This window comes from Typopeltis vanoorti, chromosome 12, assembly GCF_054136105.1.
Source record: "Typopeltis vanoorti isolate ZY-2024b chromosome 12, IOZ_Tvanoo_1.0, whole genome shotgun sequence".
Taxonomy (NCBI): Eukaryota; Metazoa; Arthropoda; class Arachnida; order Uropygi; family Thelyphonidae; genus Typopeltis; species Typopeltis vanoorti.
Window position 1 is genome coordinate 131,460,679 of NC_143560.1, and position 18,347 is coordinate 131,479,025.

Below are 18,347 nucleotides of genomic sequence, written 5' to 3' on the forward strand. Positions count from 1 at the left end.
TTTGGAGGTTGTTGAAGAATCTTAGAAATGGAGGAAAGAGTACTCTAAAAGGAGTTAGAGATGATAAAGGTGACATGAAAATGGAAGAAAAAGATATCCTTGAAGTATGGAATAATAATAATTGTTATTATTATTATTACCACCCCAAGACCTCATGGAGTCAAAGACTCATCTGGGAGATCCTTTTATCTCTCACACACACACACACACAGCTCCTCAATGTTTTAAACACATTCAAACCCTTTGCAGACACCGCATTTTCAGTCAAGGCATTCCAATCATTCTCAACTCTGCCCAAAAAAACTTGCCTCTCACTCCCCTACTCACACCCTCTTTACAGTTTCCAGGGATGACCTCTGATTCTCCAATGATCTCCCAGTATTCTCTGTAGAACTTCTCCACCATTGATCTTATAACAACCCCTTACCAACTTGTAGGTCTCTTCCTCCTGTCCACCAGACTCTGCAAATTACATTTTCTCAATCTTTCCTCATACTTGACATTCCAGAGGTCAGAAACTACATTAGTCAGTCTTTCTCCTTTGGACCCTTTCCAACATCTCTTCATCCTTCTGAAAACCCGGTGACCAAATCTGGGCACAATAGTCCATGTGTGACCTAATCAAAACCTTATACAATGGAACAAGAATCTCCCGACTTCTACACGTCAGTGTCCTCCACATCAATCCCAGAAACCTTTGTGTTGTCTTCACAATTTTGTCTATGTGTCCCCTAAATTTTAGATCCTTATCCATTATCATCCCCAGATCTCTTATTTCCTCTACCTCTAATTACTTCGAGAAATTGCTAAATGAAACAAGTAGTGATAGTACAGTGGTAAAAAACACTCAACAAGCATACAGTGAGGAATACATATCCATAGTTGAAGTAGAAAAAGCCATCAAAGGCTTGAAATGTGTAAAGGCAGCAGGAGTAGATGATATTCGACAAGAAATGCTATAGTATGGTATAAAATCTTACAGTGGCTGCATCGCATAGTTCAGTAGGGCTGGACAGAGGGAAGAATTCCCGATGATTGGAGTAGAGCTCTCATAGTACCCATATATTAAAAGGGAAATAAAACTGAATGTGAGAATTACTGAATGTGAGAAGAATTGAGTGTCCCTTAACAAGATTTATGCAAGTATACTTGAGAAACGGTTGAGAAGAATTGTGGAAAAAAAGTTTCGTGAAGAACAAGCTGGATTGTAGCCAAATAGAAGCAGTCAGGATCAGATCTTCACTTTATGACAAATAGTTGAGAAACCATGGGAATATAACAAAGATCTGTATTTAAGTTCTGTCGATCTGGAAAAGGCATATGATAAGGTACCAAGAGAGAAGCTATTCAATATGCTACAGTTATATCGTGTCAATGGGCATTATATCAAGCAATACTTAGTCTTTATTTTAGATGTAAGTCAGCAGTTAGAATTGAAGGAAATAAAGGAAAACGATTTAATGTTAAATCTGGTCTCAGACAAGGATGTACATTATCCCCTCTGTTATTCATTATCTATATGGATTGCATTATGAAAGAAAGTGGTATGAGACTTGATATCAAAATTGGAGATGTTAATCTCCAATTTTGCTAATTGGGTGTTAAATGTATTTAAATGGTGTATAGTGTGACGCTGTTGCAAATTGTGCTACATTTTTGTTTCTCAGTAACACAAGTGTTCTTTAGTGGTGGTGCTGCTTTTAGACTTCAATTGAATGTTGTGTTTTTTTTGGGTTGCTGAGAAGGTGAGATCAGAGTTAGATGCATCTGCGGTGGAAGAGAAGATAAGTTTTTCTTATTTAGAATAGTAAATATAGTTTATATTTGTAGCAGTATAGCATAAGTAAATTAACTTACAGTAGAGCATATAACGTAATATTTAGCATTTAGTTGTAGAAGTTCCTTGGCATTAAGTTAACCTCCCTACCGGCTAGGACGTCTATAGACGTCCAGGTAAATCTGGATACGATTCAGTACACATGTTGAAAGAACATGGATAAGAAGTGCAATTCGGCCAGCATGTCTATTAGAAGGTGTGATAATCCCTCACGCTGAAGAGAGCGTGAGGGATTATCACTTAATCAGATTATCTCAGGCTCATAGCTGTGTCTCAGTTACCTATAACAAGAAATGCACTTCCTTGTTCTATACTGGGTAACTGAATTTTAGTTATATTGGATAAACTAAAAATATAGAAATTATTTTTATTTTCTCTTTTTATTGTAAAATACAGTTTTAATGCCTGGACAAAATAAAGATCCTTGGCTAATTTCTTCACTTAAATATTGTGTTACATTCCAGAACGAATTTAGTTTTTAATTTTTTTGCTAATTTTTTTCTAATTGCTTACACCACAAACCATTTTCTTTGTTCTCGAAGAAATTAATTCACAATAATTATTTGAAACATTATTTAACAAAACCAGCTGCCAACGTTTGATATTATATTATATTTTTGTTCAAAATCATGATTCGAAGTATACTTCCCAGATTTCCTGAAGGACATGCTTGAGTGACTTTGCTTTATAAAGAATAATGAAATTCTTTAAACATATCACTAATTTTTTTTCTTTATATTGTATTCTACTGTTCTTTTCACTTTCACCTTCTTGGTTTCCCTGTATAATTGGTCATTACAAAATAAAATTAACGGTTATGATTTAAATTGATATGTATATATTTTCTGTATATATGTATATATGTATATAATCATTTGTACTTTCTTTTCAAAACACAAAGTGAGAACATTGTAAATTCACCCAATGAAAAAGAAAATACTCCATATTTTTCTTGTGCTATCTGATTTTTTTCTTGTAGTACAAAGAAGAAATCACTGCGCATAAGATGGTAGAATACAAGAGGGTAGAAATCTGTAGATTGATTACATTATAGCTGATAGAGAATTCATGCCAGAAAAATTATTTATGTAAGAGTTCTAACATCAGCAGATATAACGATATTTTCTTCTAGTTTAGATAGGTGACATTATTGAAGTAGCTAAATCTTTGCTACTATTTACACTAAAATGAATGGGCATGTTCCCCAAGTGATTTACGTTCAAAACAGTTGTCTTGCGAACGATTTATAAAATAAATTCTCTGAAATATATGCAAATTGAATAAGTCTTCAATATAACCTTCCTGCCCTCTCCAAAAAATAAGATTATGTGAAGTATATGCTCCTTCTCTTTTAAAATAATTCAAGTCCTCTTTTTCAAGATTATATGAAATAATTTATAATTTTTCGATAATAAAAATGAAACTGATCGTTATAAATTAAGAACTTATTTCAGCATAAATACTGTATCAGCCTGTAAAAGAAATGTCTGTATTTTCTTCTATGTTAGGATGTCTACTAATTAACAATTGAAAACAAAACACGACATTCTTGATGTATCTCGGACTATAGCTTGAGGCACTTTAGTGTCCCTTCTAGCTAAGCGTTCTCAATTTTCTTCCTCAATAGCACTGAGAGTAATCTAAGCCTTTACCTTTCCCACCAGCTAAGAGGATTACTACAAGTATTTCTAAGACGTAGATTACTTCAGAAATAGCACCTAGAAGCATAAGTAAAAATATTTAGATTATTTTAAGAAAAAGTAACTAAAATAATGCTACTGAACTTTCTTTTGTGTGGTATGCATATAAACAATTTTATGTGGTGAAAATATAGCATAGTATTTCTAAAATTTCAAATCATTTCAGCAGACAGTAGAACAGCTGGTTTTAGATTGCAAAGAAATAGTATAGAATTAGAAGCTTCAGGGTACAACAATCTTATTACCTTATTTCTTTTGTCGAAACGGTAAAATGAAGTAATAGATTTTGAATACTGTCTGGAAACGTTTTCTAACCTGTAGAAATTTAGAGTGGTTATGTAATTGAATTCCAGGAGAGGATAAGGATGGGGAGGGGGTAAGCATTAGCAAATATTCAAAATGAGCATAATTGTTGAATTATTCTGTATATGATATCCTTCATATTATATTTTCAACATATCTGCAGTGGTTATGCATTGGATATTATAGTAATGTGCATCCTACAAAAAAAAAAAAAAAAAGGCTAAAAATCCCTGCTAAAACATCATTGGATATTGCAATTTTCTTAGACTTGGCGAAGGCATTTGACAGGGTGCCACATGATAAGCTGATATTTAAGTTGCAGCACATGGGTCTGGATGTCAGATTGGTCAACTGGATTCAGGATTGGCTGTCTGATAGGTATCAGAGAGTTGTGTATGGTGGAGCAGTTTCCAGGAGGCAGAGGGTTACAAGTGGGGTCCCACAGGGCTCAGTACTAGGACCTATATTGTTTAACCTTTATATCAATGACATAGCCAGTGGATTGCAGGGGGATATTCAGTTGTTTGCGGATGATGCGAAGCTTGGAAGGATTATTAGTAATAGTGCAGATGTGGTAGCCCTGCAAGAGGATTTAAATAAGCTAGATAGATGGGCAAATGAATGGGGGTGTCAGTTTAATGCAGCAAAATGTAAGGTCTTGAGGTTTGGGAAACATCGATGGGATGCTGCATACTCTATGGGAGGAGTTATACTGGAGGAAGTAGGGGAGACAAGAGATCTGGGGTTGATGATTGATAGAAACCTGAAGTTTAGGGGACATATTGCAAAGGTGGTGAAGGTAACACAGAGGATTGCTGCTATTATGAGAAGGACACTGACCTGCAGAGATAAAAGGGTTATCATTCCGTTGTATAAGTCTCTGACCAGACCACACTTGGACTATTGTTCTCAGATTTGGTCCCCAGGATTTGAAGGGGATAAATTAACCGTGGAAAGGATACAAAGACGGATGACAAAGATGGTTTCAGGACTGTACAAGGATAGTTATGAGGATCGGCTGAGAGAATGTGGACTGCAGAGTTTGGTGGATAGAAGAAGGAGAGGTGATATGATTGAGACTTTTAAACTGTTGAGAGGTGGTTACAGGGTTGACACTGGGGAGTTCTTTCGCTTGGTTGATCAGCAGGAAGGAGTGATGACAAGAGGCCATCCCTGGAAGTTACGAAAGGAAACTGTGAGCAAGAGGGTAAGGAGTGGTTTCTTTGTGTGGAGGGTGGTTGAGCCGTGGAATGCATTGCCTGATGGAGTGGTGGGAGTGAGAACGGTCAGTGGGTTTAAGGAGTGGTATGATAAACTTTGTGTTTCTCAGGGGGGGACTTCCCCTCGATGAGTCTTGACAGACTTTATGTCTTAGAAAGGACCTCCCTCGATGAGTCTTTTGACTCCTTGGAGGCCTGAATAATAATAATAATAATATTCAGTTGTTTGCAGATGATGCGAAGCTTGGAAGGATTATTAGTAATAGTGCAGATGTGGTAGCCCTGCAAGAGGATTTAAATAAGCTAGATAGATGGGCAAATGAATGGGGATGTCAGTTTAATGCAGCAAAATGTAAGGTCTTGAGGTTTGGGAAACATCGATGGGATGCTGCATACTCTATGGGAGGAGTTATACTGGAGGAAGTAGGGGAGACAAGAGATCTGGGGTTGATGATTGATAGAAACCTGAAGTTTAGGGGACATATTGCAAAGGTGGTGAAGGTAACACAGAGGATTGCTGCTATTATGAGAAGGACACTGACCTGCAGAGATAAGAGGGTTATCATTCCGTTGTATAAGTCTCTGATCAGACCACACTTGGACTATTGTTCTCAGATTTGGTCCCCAGGATTTGAAGGGGATAAATTAACTGTGGAAAGGATACAAAGATGGTTTCAGGACTGTACAAGGATAGTTATGAGGATCGGCTGAGAGAATGTGGACTGCAGAGTTTGGTGGATAGAAGAAGGAGAGGTGATATGATTGAGACTTTTAAACTGTTGAGAGGTGGTTACAGGGTTGACACAGGGGAGTTCTTTCGCTTGGTTGATCAGCGGGAAGGAGTGATGACAAGAGGCCATCCCTGGAAGTTACGAAAGGAAACTGTGAGCAAGAGGGTAAGGAGTGGTTTCTTTGTGTGGAGGGTGGTTGAGCCGTGGAATGCATTGCCTGATGGAGTGGTGGGAGCGAGAACGGTCAGTGGGTTTAAGGAGTGGTATGATAAATTTGTGTTTTCAGGGGGGGACCTCCCCTCGATGAGTCTTGACAGACTTTATGTCTTAGAAAGGACCTCCCTCGATGAGTCTTTTGACTCCTTGGAGGCCTGAATAATAATAATAATAATATAAATTCTCGATAGTAAAAAGATTCACAATCGGGTTATGCAATATAACATCGTTTGTTGTTCATAAAACAAAAAAAATCGTTTCTAGAACTGAAATGTGATAATCCATATAATGGTATTTTGCTAGGAAAGAAAGCAAAAGGTCATATTTATTTCAATAAATATTATTTAAAAATATAAATACGTGACATAATATGTTCAATGCAAACATCTGAAAATTCACGAAAAAAGTTGTTTCTATATTGGAACAGCCAGTGCAACTGTTCCGTTGCAGTGATTTGAATAATAAATTTAAAATACAACAGAATTTGCTACTACTAAATAGATTCATTGCAAAGGCTGATCGATGGTCATTTCAGGATTAATTATTTTCGCACATGTGAAATTCGTTTCAAATTTTGCGAAGAAACACAATAAATCATTTTAGAGGCAAAAAAGTCAAATATTTTAGGACAGTAAAGAAAATTCCAAGTAAAACAGTGTGTGTAAAGACAGGTGACACAAACTGTTAGTCAGACACTAACAGTTAATCCACGAATGGCTTAAAAATAGCCGTAAAGGGATTAACGGCGGAGGGAGGTAATGGCATGATGAAAGGGACAATGCCGATGAAGTTTTGATCCATGCAGAATGCCATGGTGGGGTAAATATTTCATCCACCTCAGCCGGTAGGGAGGTTAATGATGGCAGCAGCTGCAGCTCCAATTACAAATGGTGTGTCACCAAGTCCTCCCCCATTTAAGGACTCTATTTTGCATAACATATTAAAGGATTTTGTGGCATGTATGCATCCTAGCAGATGGATTTGTGGCTTGTGAGAGAAAAGGGAGTGAATGTATGCATAAAATGCATAAAATGGGAGGAATTGAGAGATTTATATGTTACAGTATCCAACCTCATTGCAGCAGGAGAATCTTGAGAGACAAGTAGTGTGATAGGTGAGAATAACGAATGAAATAGGAATGAAAAATAAGAGTTGGGAGTGTGGAAGACTTGAATGGCTTTGAAATTTTTGGAGATGGTTTTGATTGGCGAGTAACAGTGACTGACTGACTTACACAAAGATAGATGAGTTGAAAGAAGATTTGGAATATCTGGGGAATGAGATGAGAAGTATGAAAGATGAGAGTAAGTGAATGGAAGTGATGAATGCAATGCAAATCAGAAGAGGAGTTAGAGAGGTATGGGCATGACAGAAGAGGTAAGAATAGAAACAGTAGAAAGAGGGAATGAGAGAATGCATGGGAATTGTGGAAGAGGAGAGAATAGGAGAAGTAGAAGAGAATAACGAGAGACAGTTATGAGAATTATAGAAGAGGACAGAATGCAAACGCTAAGAAAGGAAGTGAAAAGAATACAAGGGAGTTCTAGAACCAAAGATAGAGTGATGCTAGGACAGCAGGTAAGTAGGCGAACTGAGAGAAAAGTTAGAGGAAAGAGTAAGTGAGGGTTGCAGGTGAGCAATCAAGGAACAGAGTGGTAAGAGGTGTGATGTATGGAGACTCAATGATTTGTGGTGTGCAAGACAAAATGCCAGAGGATTGTTTGCCTAGAGGAATGATAGCAAGTGTGGCTATGGCAATTAAGTGGGTTGAAAGGGTGGATGAAATGATTGTAATGGTGGGCACGAATGACTTGAGAGGCAGTGTCAAGTGAGTGGCTTTAGATCTGAGATTCATACTTGAGGTTGTACAAAGGAAAAAGCAGAGAGGAAAGGCAGTGTGTATGTTACCCAGGTATGATTATGATTAGCTTAGCAAAAGAGCAGTAATAATGCCAGCCTAGCTGGCCGATTGGTTAGCATATCCACTCTCCAGCCAAAAGGCTGTGGATTAGAATCCCTCCATGGATGTTTGTGATTATCTTTTGAAATACCAGTGGTGGTCTGCGGTAGATGGCGTTGGTGTAGTTGCAGTCAGTTGGTGGATTGAGTGGCGAAGGCAGAGTTGTAGAGCAGGTACCCATCCCTCGATGAGTCTTTGGACTCCCTGGAGGTGTCTAATAATAATACTAATGATGAATAGCATAATAAGAATGTGTCAGAAGAGAGGATTGGAATATGTGGATGCTTGGAGAGCATTTGAGAACAAAAAAGGAACTGTGCAAGAGACCGCTTGCATTTGAATGAGGAAGGATGCTATGTGGCAATCTCTCGAGATGTAGACATCTCGAGAGATTGCTGTTTTCTGAATGTATCTGTGTGTCAATGCAGAGAAACTAGAGTTTCCAGGGGTGGGATGGTAGCAGGGGTGGCCTCTTGTGGGAATAGGTGCTTGAGGGAAGTGGGACGACATCAAGTAACACTGAGTCCAGATAGGTCTTGAGAGAATAATGATAAGTATAGAAACAGTGATATTTTTTGCTTTATTCTAATGCTAGGAGTATCCGGAATAAAGGAGATGAATTGGTGGCGCTGATAATGTCAGCCTGGCCAAAGATTATTTGGATCACTTGTTGATGGAAGATGATGATGTAAGAGGATTAGAAGTAGCAGGACACAATGTTTTTTGGCAGGATAGGAGGGAAAAACATGGTGGTGGAGTACTACTTATGATGAGTACTGCTTATGATAAGTGATGACTTATGCCCTCTAAGAGTGGAGACTTTGGAAGGCAGTGACAGAAATAGTTTTGAAAGCATATGATATGAGGTAGATGTGAGCAAGTCAGGATATTTAGTGGGGTTGCTACAAGTCAAGGAGTACAAAATGGTGGAAAGCAGGAGACATTTAGGCAGTTCAGCTTGGCAAGTGCAAGAAGAATGATTCTTATGGGAGATTTTAACTACAGCAGTATAAACTGGGAAGAGGAAAATGCATGTAGTAATAAGAGAATGGAATTTCTGGAATTCTTGAGGGACAAATGTCTTAGGCAACACGTAATAGAAGGAACAAGAGGTTCAAGAGTTTTGGATTTAGTCATAGCATCAAAAGATCTGATAATAACTGAGATGACATCTCTCCTGCCAGTTGGAGAAAGTGACCATGGTTTTGACAAGGTAGATGAATAGACACAGGAGTATCAAAGAAAAGGGAACATATGTGGAATTATAAGGTGGGTGATTATAATAGTCTCTTAGATATCAATTGTGGAATTGGAAAGTCAGAATATCATTAGTGCTTGGGAAATTGTGAAGGAATACTTGTTAGCAGCAATAGTAAGTTGCTTTCAACGAGTGAAGAGGACACAATTTGGTGTAAAGTGGATAACAAACAATATCAAACAGGAACTGCAGGTTAAAAAGAGATTATGGAAGAGATGTAAGGAGAGGGGTGGAGGGCAGAGGCACAAAGAATATAAGACACAGGCCAAGAGAGTGACTAGTATGGTGAGGAAGGAAAAACTGGAATATGAGAAGAAATTGGGACAAAAATCCAAATAAAATCCTAGGAAATTTTTTAACTATGTTGTTAGTGGGAGGAGAAATGATTGTAGAAGAATGACATTGTGGGATAAAAATGGGAATGGAGTGACTGATACAGTGGACATAGTGGAGTTGTTCAATGAGCACTTTATTGGAGTATTTCATCCTGGAGAAGAAGATTTTAATACTAGAGGGGTAGGGCAGGTTCAGAGATGCAAGAGGAGAGCGTGTTCCAAAAACTGAGTACTCTGGAGGTGAGTGTGGCAGTGGGCCTGGATCGTATTTAACCCGAGTTTTGAGGGAATGTGCTGAAGAACTGGCAGCTCCTTTGACTTGGCTTTTCAACGAAAGTTTGGCTACAGGAAAAGAACCAAGAAATTGAAGGAAGGTAAGATAGTGCCATTGCATAAGGGTAGTAGCAGACTGGAAGTGTATAATCATAGGCCAATTTGTGTGTCATCAGTAGTTGGTAAGGTCTTGTGGAAATTAGTGAGGGACTATAGACAGTGTTGGGCAGATGAGGGTAATGTTATCTGTGAGAATCAATATGGATTTGTTAAGGGGTGCTCTTGCTTAAGTAATATGATTGCCTTTTAGGCATTTCACATGGTGCCACATGATAAGCTGATATTTAAGTTACAGAACATGGGTTTAGATGTCGGGTTAGTCATCTGGATTCAGGATTTGCTGTCTGATAGGTATCAGAGAGTTGGGTATGATGAGGCAATATCAAGGAAGCACAAGGTTACAAATGAGGTTCAATAGCGCTCATATTGGGACCTGTATTGTTTAGCCATTATATCAATGACATTGTCAATGGATTACAAGGGGATATTCAGTTGTTTGCAGATGATGTGAAGCTGGGAAAGATTATTAGTAATAGTTCAGATGTGACAGCATTGCAAGAGGATTTGAATAAATTAGACTGATCGGCAAATGAATGGGAATGTTGGTTTAATGCAGCAAAATGTAAAGTCTTAAAGTTTGGGATACATCAATGGGAGGCTGCATACTGGAAGAAGTAGGGAAGACGAGATCTAAGCATGATGATCAATAGAAAACTGAAACTCAGGGGGGGGGGGTAATTCTGAGTAACCTTCACCACCTTTGCATATTGCAAAGGTGGTGAAGGTTACTCAGAGGATTGCTGCAATACCGAGAAGGATGCTGACCTGCAGAGATAAAAGAGTTATCATTACATTTTATAAGACCCTTATCAGACCACACTTAGACTATTGTTATCAATTCGGTCCCAGGATTTGGAGGGGATAAATTAACTGTGGAGAAAGTGCCGAGGCAGATAACAAAGACGGTTTCAGGACTGTAAAATGTTAATTATTAGGATCGACTGAGGGAATGTGGACTGCAGAGTTTTGTGGATAGAAGAAGGACAGTTGATATGATCGAGACTTTTAAACTGTTGAGAGGCAGTTACAGGGTGGACACTGAGGTGTTCCTTCACTTGGTTGAGCAGCAGGAACGGGCAATGACAAGGGGCCATCCCTGGAAAGTATAATGGAAGCTGTGAGCAAGATGATTGGAGGGTTGTGGAACTGTGGAATGCATTGCTTGATAGAGTGTTGAGAGCAAGAACTCAGTGAGTTCAAGGAATGGTATAATGGACTTTGTATTTTCTAGGAAAGACCTCCTGCGATGAGTCTCTTGACCCCAAGGAGGCCTGAATAATAATAATAATAATAATAATGTCAGGTCTTTGCTTTATGTGGATGATATTATACTTCAAAATAAATCAGCTACAAGTCTGCAAGATTCCCTGACTAAAGTCAATAACTGTTGCAATAGATATGGTATGAAGATCAGCAATTACAAGACCAAGACAATGAAAATAGGCAGAAACATTGAAAATATCAACTGTATTGTGAATGGAGAGCCTATAGAACAAGCTACTTAGTGAAGATGATAAATTAAATATGGAAATAGATAACAGAATTAACACGGCTGGTATGGTGGGAAGTCAACTGAATAAATGTATATGGAATAAGAAAGAAATTACTCAAAACACTAAATTAGCTGTATACAAGACTGTATACAAGGTTGTATTCAAACCAATTTTAACTTATGGATCTGAGAGCTGGGTTAGAAGTAAAACACTTGACCAAAGGCTAGAGACCGCAGATATGTGAGTTCTGAGAAAGATTAGGGGCTTGAACAGGTGGCATCAATATCATATTAAAAACGAGGATATTAGGAAAGAACTTGACATTGTTAGCATCCAGGAATGTGTCAGCAGAGCTAATCTCAGGTGGTATAGTCACTTGAACAGAATGGGAGAGGAAAGATTAGCGAGACAAGTGTTCTCTGCCAGGTTTGAGGAAAAAAAAAAAAACCAGAGGAAGACCAAGGTGGAGTGATACAGTAATAAGTGCTGAAGATAATAAGTTAGAAGAGAGAAATATAAGATCTGATAATGTTGGAGTCTTGACAGGTAACAGATTGATTTGGAGGAATATTGTAGATAGGAAGTTAGTAATGGCATAAATTTTTCATGTACTACTATTATATCCTACATATACTCCCCTTGAGGGTACATGTCAGGAATTTGACAATGATGAATTTCTGTTTAATGTCTATTTTCATCCTTTGACTCCAAATAGCTTTATCTATTTCATGATAAAGACCAAGGTATATAATCTGTTATCGTTCTCAAGAATTTTTCTTTGAAGTAACTTCAATATACCAGTGACTGACTACCGTTCTTCAAATTCTTTCATCTATTGACTATCATGGACTATGACAATACCCTGCTCTATCATTCCATGTAAATTTCTGACTAATAGTCTTGACTTGCAGGACTCCATAGTCATTCTCACCAAACGGGTGCAAGTATGACATCTCAGTCACAATCAGATTCTCTGATGTTATGATTGATCCCAATGTTCTCTTCATCACATTTTCCCTAAGACAGTTCTCTGTCAATAAATCCAAAATCCCCCCCCCCCAGTGATCGTTCACTTTGCACTTTACAAGCTAATTTGTCTAAACATTTTTTTCCCATTACCTTATATTCCCTGCTCCTTAGCAACATTACACTTAATATCTTGTCTTATAAATATGTATCTCATACCATATACTCTCAGTCATTTATGTTATTCTCACTGTGATTATATATCCTGTATAGGCAGAATTCATCACAGTGAGAATAACATAAATGACTTTGAGAGTATATGGTAACACTACACCACCACATTTAACATTTACCTTTCCTTTCCTGCCAAAATATGATACACTCTTAGATTTCTGCCCTGTTAGAAAATTCATCATCATTATCGTCATCATCAAATTCCTGCCTTGTACAATCAAGGGGGTATACAGGACATGATAGTACTACATGAAAAATTTACATCATTACTAACTTCCTATCTACAATTTTTATCCAAATCAGCTTTGATCATTAAGCACCCAGTAAGAAAATTCTCCTCTGTTAAACAATAATCTATGAAGAGAAGCAATGCTGCAAACTCATTCCCTTTATTGCTATTGCTTGTAGAATTTGTATACAGAAAAATCAACCCATTGCTACATTTTCATAGCCATTATTACACCTTGCATACTCCACCTGGCTTTGGACACACACACATAAGAAAGATGAATAAGGGTGTAGTTAAGATGTATATGCTGTCTATCAATATTTGTCTGGACACCCCCTGTTATTTGAAGTTATGGAAAATTCCAGATTTGTTAATAACGTAAAAACTTGTATACAGATAATAGGAAAAGCAGCAGCACATAAACCGAAGATCACAACAATGAACAACATAGCTCATTGCTATGTTGTTCATTGCCCTGGATACACACTCACTTGCCCAGAAAATAACAGTCTGTCCAAATGCCTGCATCCCTCTCCATTACTTCATATCATGCATGCTGCCTTTTGTCCTCATGACCAAGAAAAAGCTGGCTGTCCAGTTAAGAGGATGGCAGACCTAAATAAGGTAGTTTGTTTAATCTAGGCCACAGTGCCAAGAATAATCCCAAACCATGGAAATGACAAGAATGACAGCATGTTTCTCCTAACCTTTCCAGTGTTTTGCTGATATATAATTAAATCACTGACTCCATGGAGATCAGATGTTAATAATAATAAAAGACAATCCATGGATCTGTATTGGCAGAATATATACTGATGATTACTGATTAACTGGTGAATTTCTAGTTAGCGTAGAAGAAAACTTTCTCCATCTTGGTGTGGATTACGGTTGGTTCGCAATTGGTTGGTAGTTTGATGGTAGTCTTTTATCTCTTATTTTTTGTCATAGATTGAATAAATAATTTCTTCTATGCATTGGGAAAGTTTTCTAGCTGGGTATAAAATATTGTAGAGATAATAAAGAGCAGGTTAGCTCTGCAACATAATGTTTTAATACAAGTCAAGAAGGCCTGAAGATATTATTATTATTATTACCCCAAGACCTCATGGAGTCAAAGATTCATCTGGGAGGTACTTTTATCACACACACAGCTCATCATACCATGCCTTGAACACATTCAAACTCCTTGCAGACACCATACTCTCAGACAAGGCATTCCAATCATTTACAACTCTGCAGGAAAAAAACTTGCCTCTCACTCCCCTACTCACACCCTCTTTATACAGTTTCCAGGGATGACCTCTGGTTCTTCCCTGATCTCCCACTATTTTCTGTAGAACTTCTCCAGCATTGATCCTATAACAACCCCTTACGAACTTGTAGGTCTCTATCATATCTCCCCTCTTCCTCCTGTCCAGCAGACTCCGCAAATTATATCTTCTCAATATTACTCGTACTCGACATTCCAGAGGTCAGAAACTACTTAGTCAGTCACCTTTCGACTCTTTCCAACATCTCTTCATCCTTCTGAAAACCAGGTGACCAAATCTGGGCACATTAGTCCATGTGTGGCCTAATCAAAGCCTTATACAATGGAACAAGAATCTGACTACTTCTACAAGTCACTGCCCTCTGCATCCTTCCCAGAAGCCTTTGTGTTGTCTTCACAATTTTGGCTATGTGTTCCCTAAATTTCAGATCCTTATCCACTATCACCACCAGATTTCTTATTTCCTCCACCTCCAACACTATATCCTCACCAAGCATAAATTCTGCATCCCATCTTTGTTTTCCAAATTTTAAAACCTTATATTTTGCAACATTGAACTCACATCCCCCATCTCTGTGCCGAATCACTCAATATAATCAAGTCTTCTTGTAAGGCTACAACTCTTCATCATTCATCCCAACTTCACATCATCTGCAAACAACTGAATATCTCCATCCAAATCTTCACCAATATCATTAATATACAAGTTAAACAGTAATGACTCTATATCAGACCCCTGAGGCGCTCCACTAGTGACTTTCCTTTTCCTGGATATCACACACCCATACACAACTTGTTGATACCTATCAGATAGCCAGTCTCCGATCCAATGCACCAATCTAATATCCAACCCACATCTGCTCTAGTTTGACTGTCAACTTATCATGAGGTACTCTATTAAAAAGCGTTTGCGATATCCAAGTATATGACTGTGTATCCTTCTCATCTGCCCAAGGAAGCAGTCACTTTATTGTAATAAGTAAGTAGATTACTAAAACATGACCTCCCTTTAGCAAATCCATGCTGTCCATCAAAGATAATACCATTGTTATCAACCCAACTCTGGATCCTAGTTTTCACAAGCTTCTCCAACAACTTAACTACAACACCTGACACACAGATAGGTCTATAGCTTGATGCTTCTATCATTAGTTCTATCACCTTCTTTATGAAGCAGCACAATCTTTCCCTCCTTCCACTCCTTAGGAACTTGACCGAGTGCAAGACTCATATTAAAAAAAATGTCACGGCCAGCTTCAACTGCCTGACACATTCCTTCAGAATACGTGGTGATATATTATCAAGTCCCACAGCCTTATTAACATCTAGTTTACACCTTATTAACATTAACTCCCCATACACCTCTTCCTCACTTACAGTCATTCTCTCCTCCTCATCATCAACTCTCTCAACCTCTCCATAATACAGTGATTTACAGTTGAGCAGTGTTGATACTTTGAATAATACTGGGGAGGGTGACTTTTTTTTTTTTTTTTCCCCTTCAGCATACTGCTTTGCTGAATTTTTGGTATCCCTAAATATACTGTATATAAGTGTTTGTTACTAGGCATGTGAAAATAGGAATAATAAACACTTCATCAAATATAATAAATTAATGTTGTTTTACAGTGACATGTGATTTTGAATCTGATACCTGTGATTGGATACCAAAAGGATGGAAACATGTACAAGCTAATAACAATATACCATCTGTAGATCACACAAGTGGAACTGATTCAGGTATTTTTAATTAATTCATCCAATATTTGATATTTTAAATTAGCAAAACAGTTATTACATTGATTATCATTTGTCTTTAGTGACAGGCCCAAATAAAGAGAGCTATAAATTTCATAATATGATAGCAGTATGCTGCTATTGATAAAAGTAATTGGATCCAGGGAAAGGAAGCCAAGTTATTTTGGACATTACAGTTGCACCATTACACCTTCAGCACCAAACTTTATCATGGGTACAACATGCTGTGGCAACAAGTGTTTCGCTAGGCTGCTCCACACCCAGCCATCAAACTGGAAATGCAGGTGAACCTTGATTCATCACTCCAGAGTGCTGTTTTCCATTTGTCAAATGTCCAGTTCACTATGCTTTGCACCAGGCCAGATGAGCCATGTTGTTCATTGTTGTGTGCTGCTGCTATTCCTACTATCTGTACACCCATTTTTATGTTATTAACAAACCTGGAATGTTTCATAACTTCAAGTAACAGGGGGTGTCCGGACAAATATTGGTAGATAGCGTATACGTCTTAACCACACCCTTATTCATCTTTCAGAGTTGACCCCAGGTTCTCCACCCAGTGAGCTATGAAATCTTTCTTGTATCTATACTGTATGATCCCTTTACTGGCTTATATGTTTCTTTCTTATCCCTTCTCTTCCAGTATTATTAAAACTTTGAAGAACACATTCTCTCAGTCTATACATATAAATAGCTCCTGATATGCACATTTCCTTAGTCCAAATATATTCTTGGTTACTTGTTGTTTTTTTGAGTTGATGTGTGTGTGTGTATTCTTAATACACACACACATCAACTAATCACAGAATGCTGTTGTAGTATAATACTAACCGACTGGTCACTCTCCTTTTTTCAGATTTGAAGATCCCAAGCTATCCTCTCCATGTGGCACCTGTTTGTAGAGGAGAGGACCTTCCAATGATAATACTGACTCTTTGCATTCTTATTCTTTTTCTATGCTTTTCTTCACATATTCTTCATTCTACTTTTCCTGAATCTTTTTTACTATCCCATAATCCAGACCATTATCACAGGGATCATACACCTTGACGCTGCATTTGTCTTGCAGTATGACCCACCCATCAACCCACCCACGAACATAGGGAAATGTGGATCCTGATAGTCTCGCACTACTTTGGCCTCTACTTCAGCAAGATCGTTGGCTCTGGATGACCTAGACAGGATCAATCAATTAGTGGGCTTGCCTGCAAGAGTCAAGGGTGTCTCCTTTCCCATAATTTGGGTATTCTAAGGCTTTCTGAGGTACATGAATAGCTTCTGGGAGTAGCTCTGCTATTCCAATCCCAAGTGGTCATTGCTTGCCAGAGAGTGGGCATCCCTGTGTGGCTCCATGGTGGGTTGGGAGCTCTGATGCTGAATCAAACTCCTGAGAATGAATAATTTTGTATTTTATTTACCATGGGCCCTGAACAAGACTCAATGAGGTACAGAAACTATAGAATCATCAACCGTTCTTTTAGTGTTACATGGTGATCAGCATTCATTTTATAAATTATGGATTTTACAACCGTGTTATAAATAACTTTATTATCTCGCCGTTTCGATCTTCACATCAAGATTATCATCTGGAGCATACACAATTATACTATACAAGCTGTGTTACATTACAAACTGTAAGCTAGAGAAACAAAGATTTGATCACATGTCATTCTACTGGCATGATCTCTAGTAAAAAAAAAAAAAATCTCTAAGAAAGAATGTTTATTCATGTTGTAATTTACAAATAACTTTTTTAAAATCAAAAATAACAATTGTAATACTAAAAATAGGACATCACTGTTACTAAAAGAAAACTATCTGTAAGAAAGAATGTTTATTTAAATTCTGGCTTGATGTATTTTTTTTTTTTTCACTAGAGGTCATGCCAGTAGAATGACATGTGATCAAATCTTTGTTTCTCTAGCTTACAGTTTGTAATGTAATGCAGCTTGTATAGTATAATTGTGTATGCTCCAGATGATGATCTTGATATGAAGATCAAAACGTCAAGATAATAAAGTTATTTATAACACAGTTGTAAAATACATAATTTAAAAAATGAATAGAATCATCAACAATTCCAATTCCAAGTGGTCATTGCTTTCCAGAGAGTGGGCATCCATGTGTGGCTCCATGGTGGGTGGGGAGCTCTGATGCTGAATCAAACTCCTGAGAATGAATCATTTTTCATTTTATTTACCATGGGCCCTGAACAAGACTCAGTGAGGTACAGAAACTATAGAATCATCAACAGAAAATCAAGGTAAGAAACAAAAATATCAGAAGCTGCAACAAAAACACCACTGTTCTTAATCTTGCATGCAACTGATGGAAAAATGCCATCTTTCTTCAACCAGAAGGGTTTGGAAGGGTTGGTGGGATCCAAAATCTGTAAAGATATCTCTTGATTCAATCAGGAGATATCCTTATTGAATCAGCTACAG

At 37.8% G+C, this 18,347-nt stretch overlaps 1 protein-coding gene across 1 annotated transcript in view; it reads left to right on the forward strand.

Moving 5' to 3' along the window:
- The window catches only part of LOC150101230 (MAM and LDL-receptor class A domain-containing protein 2-like), a 1,363,156-nt gene that overhangs the window by 323,458 nt on the left and 1,021,351 nt on the right, over positions 1–18,347 (forward strand). Inside the window, exon 14 of the mRNA XM_090402193.1 lies at positions 15,775–15,885. Coding sequence (XP_090258319.1) covers positions 15,775–15,885 — 111 coding nt within the window. The remainder of the gene's footprint in view (positions 1–15,774; positions 15,886–18,347) is intronic.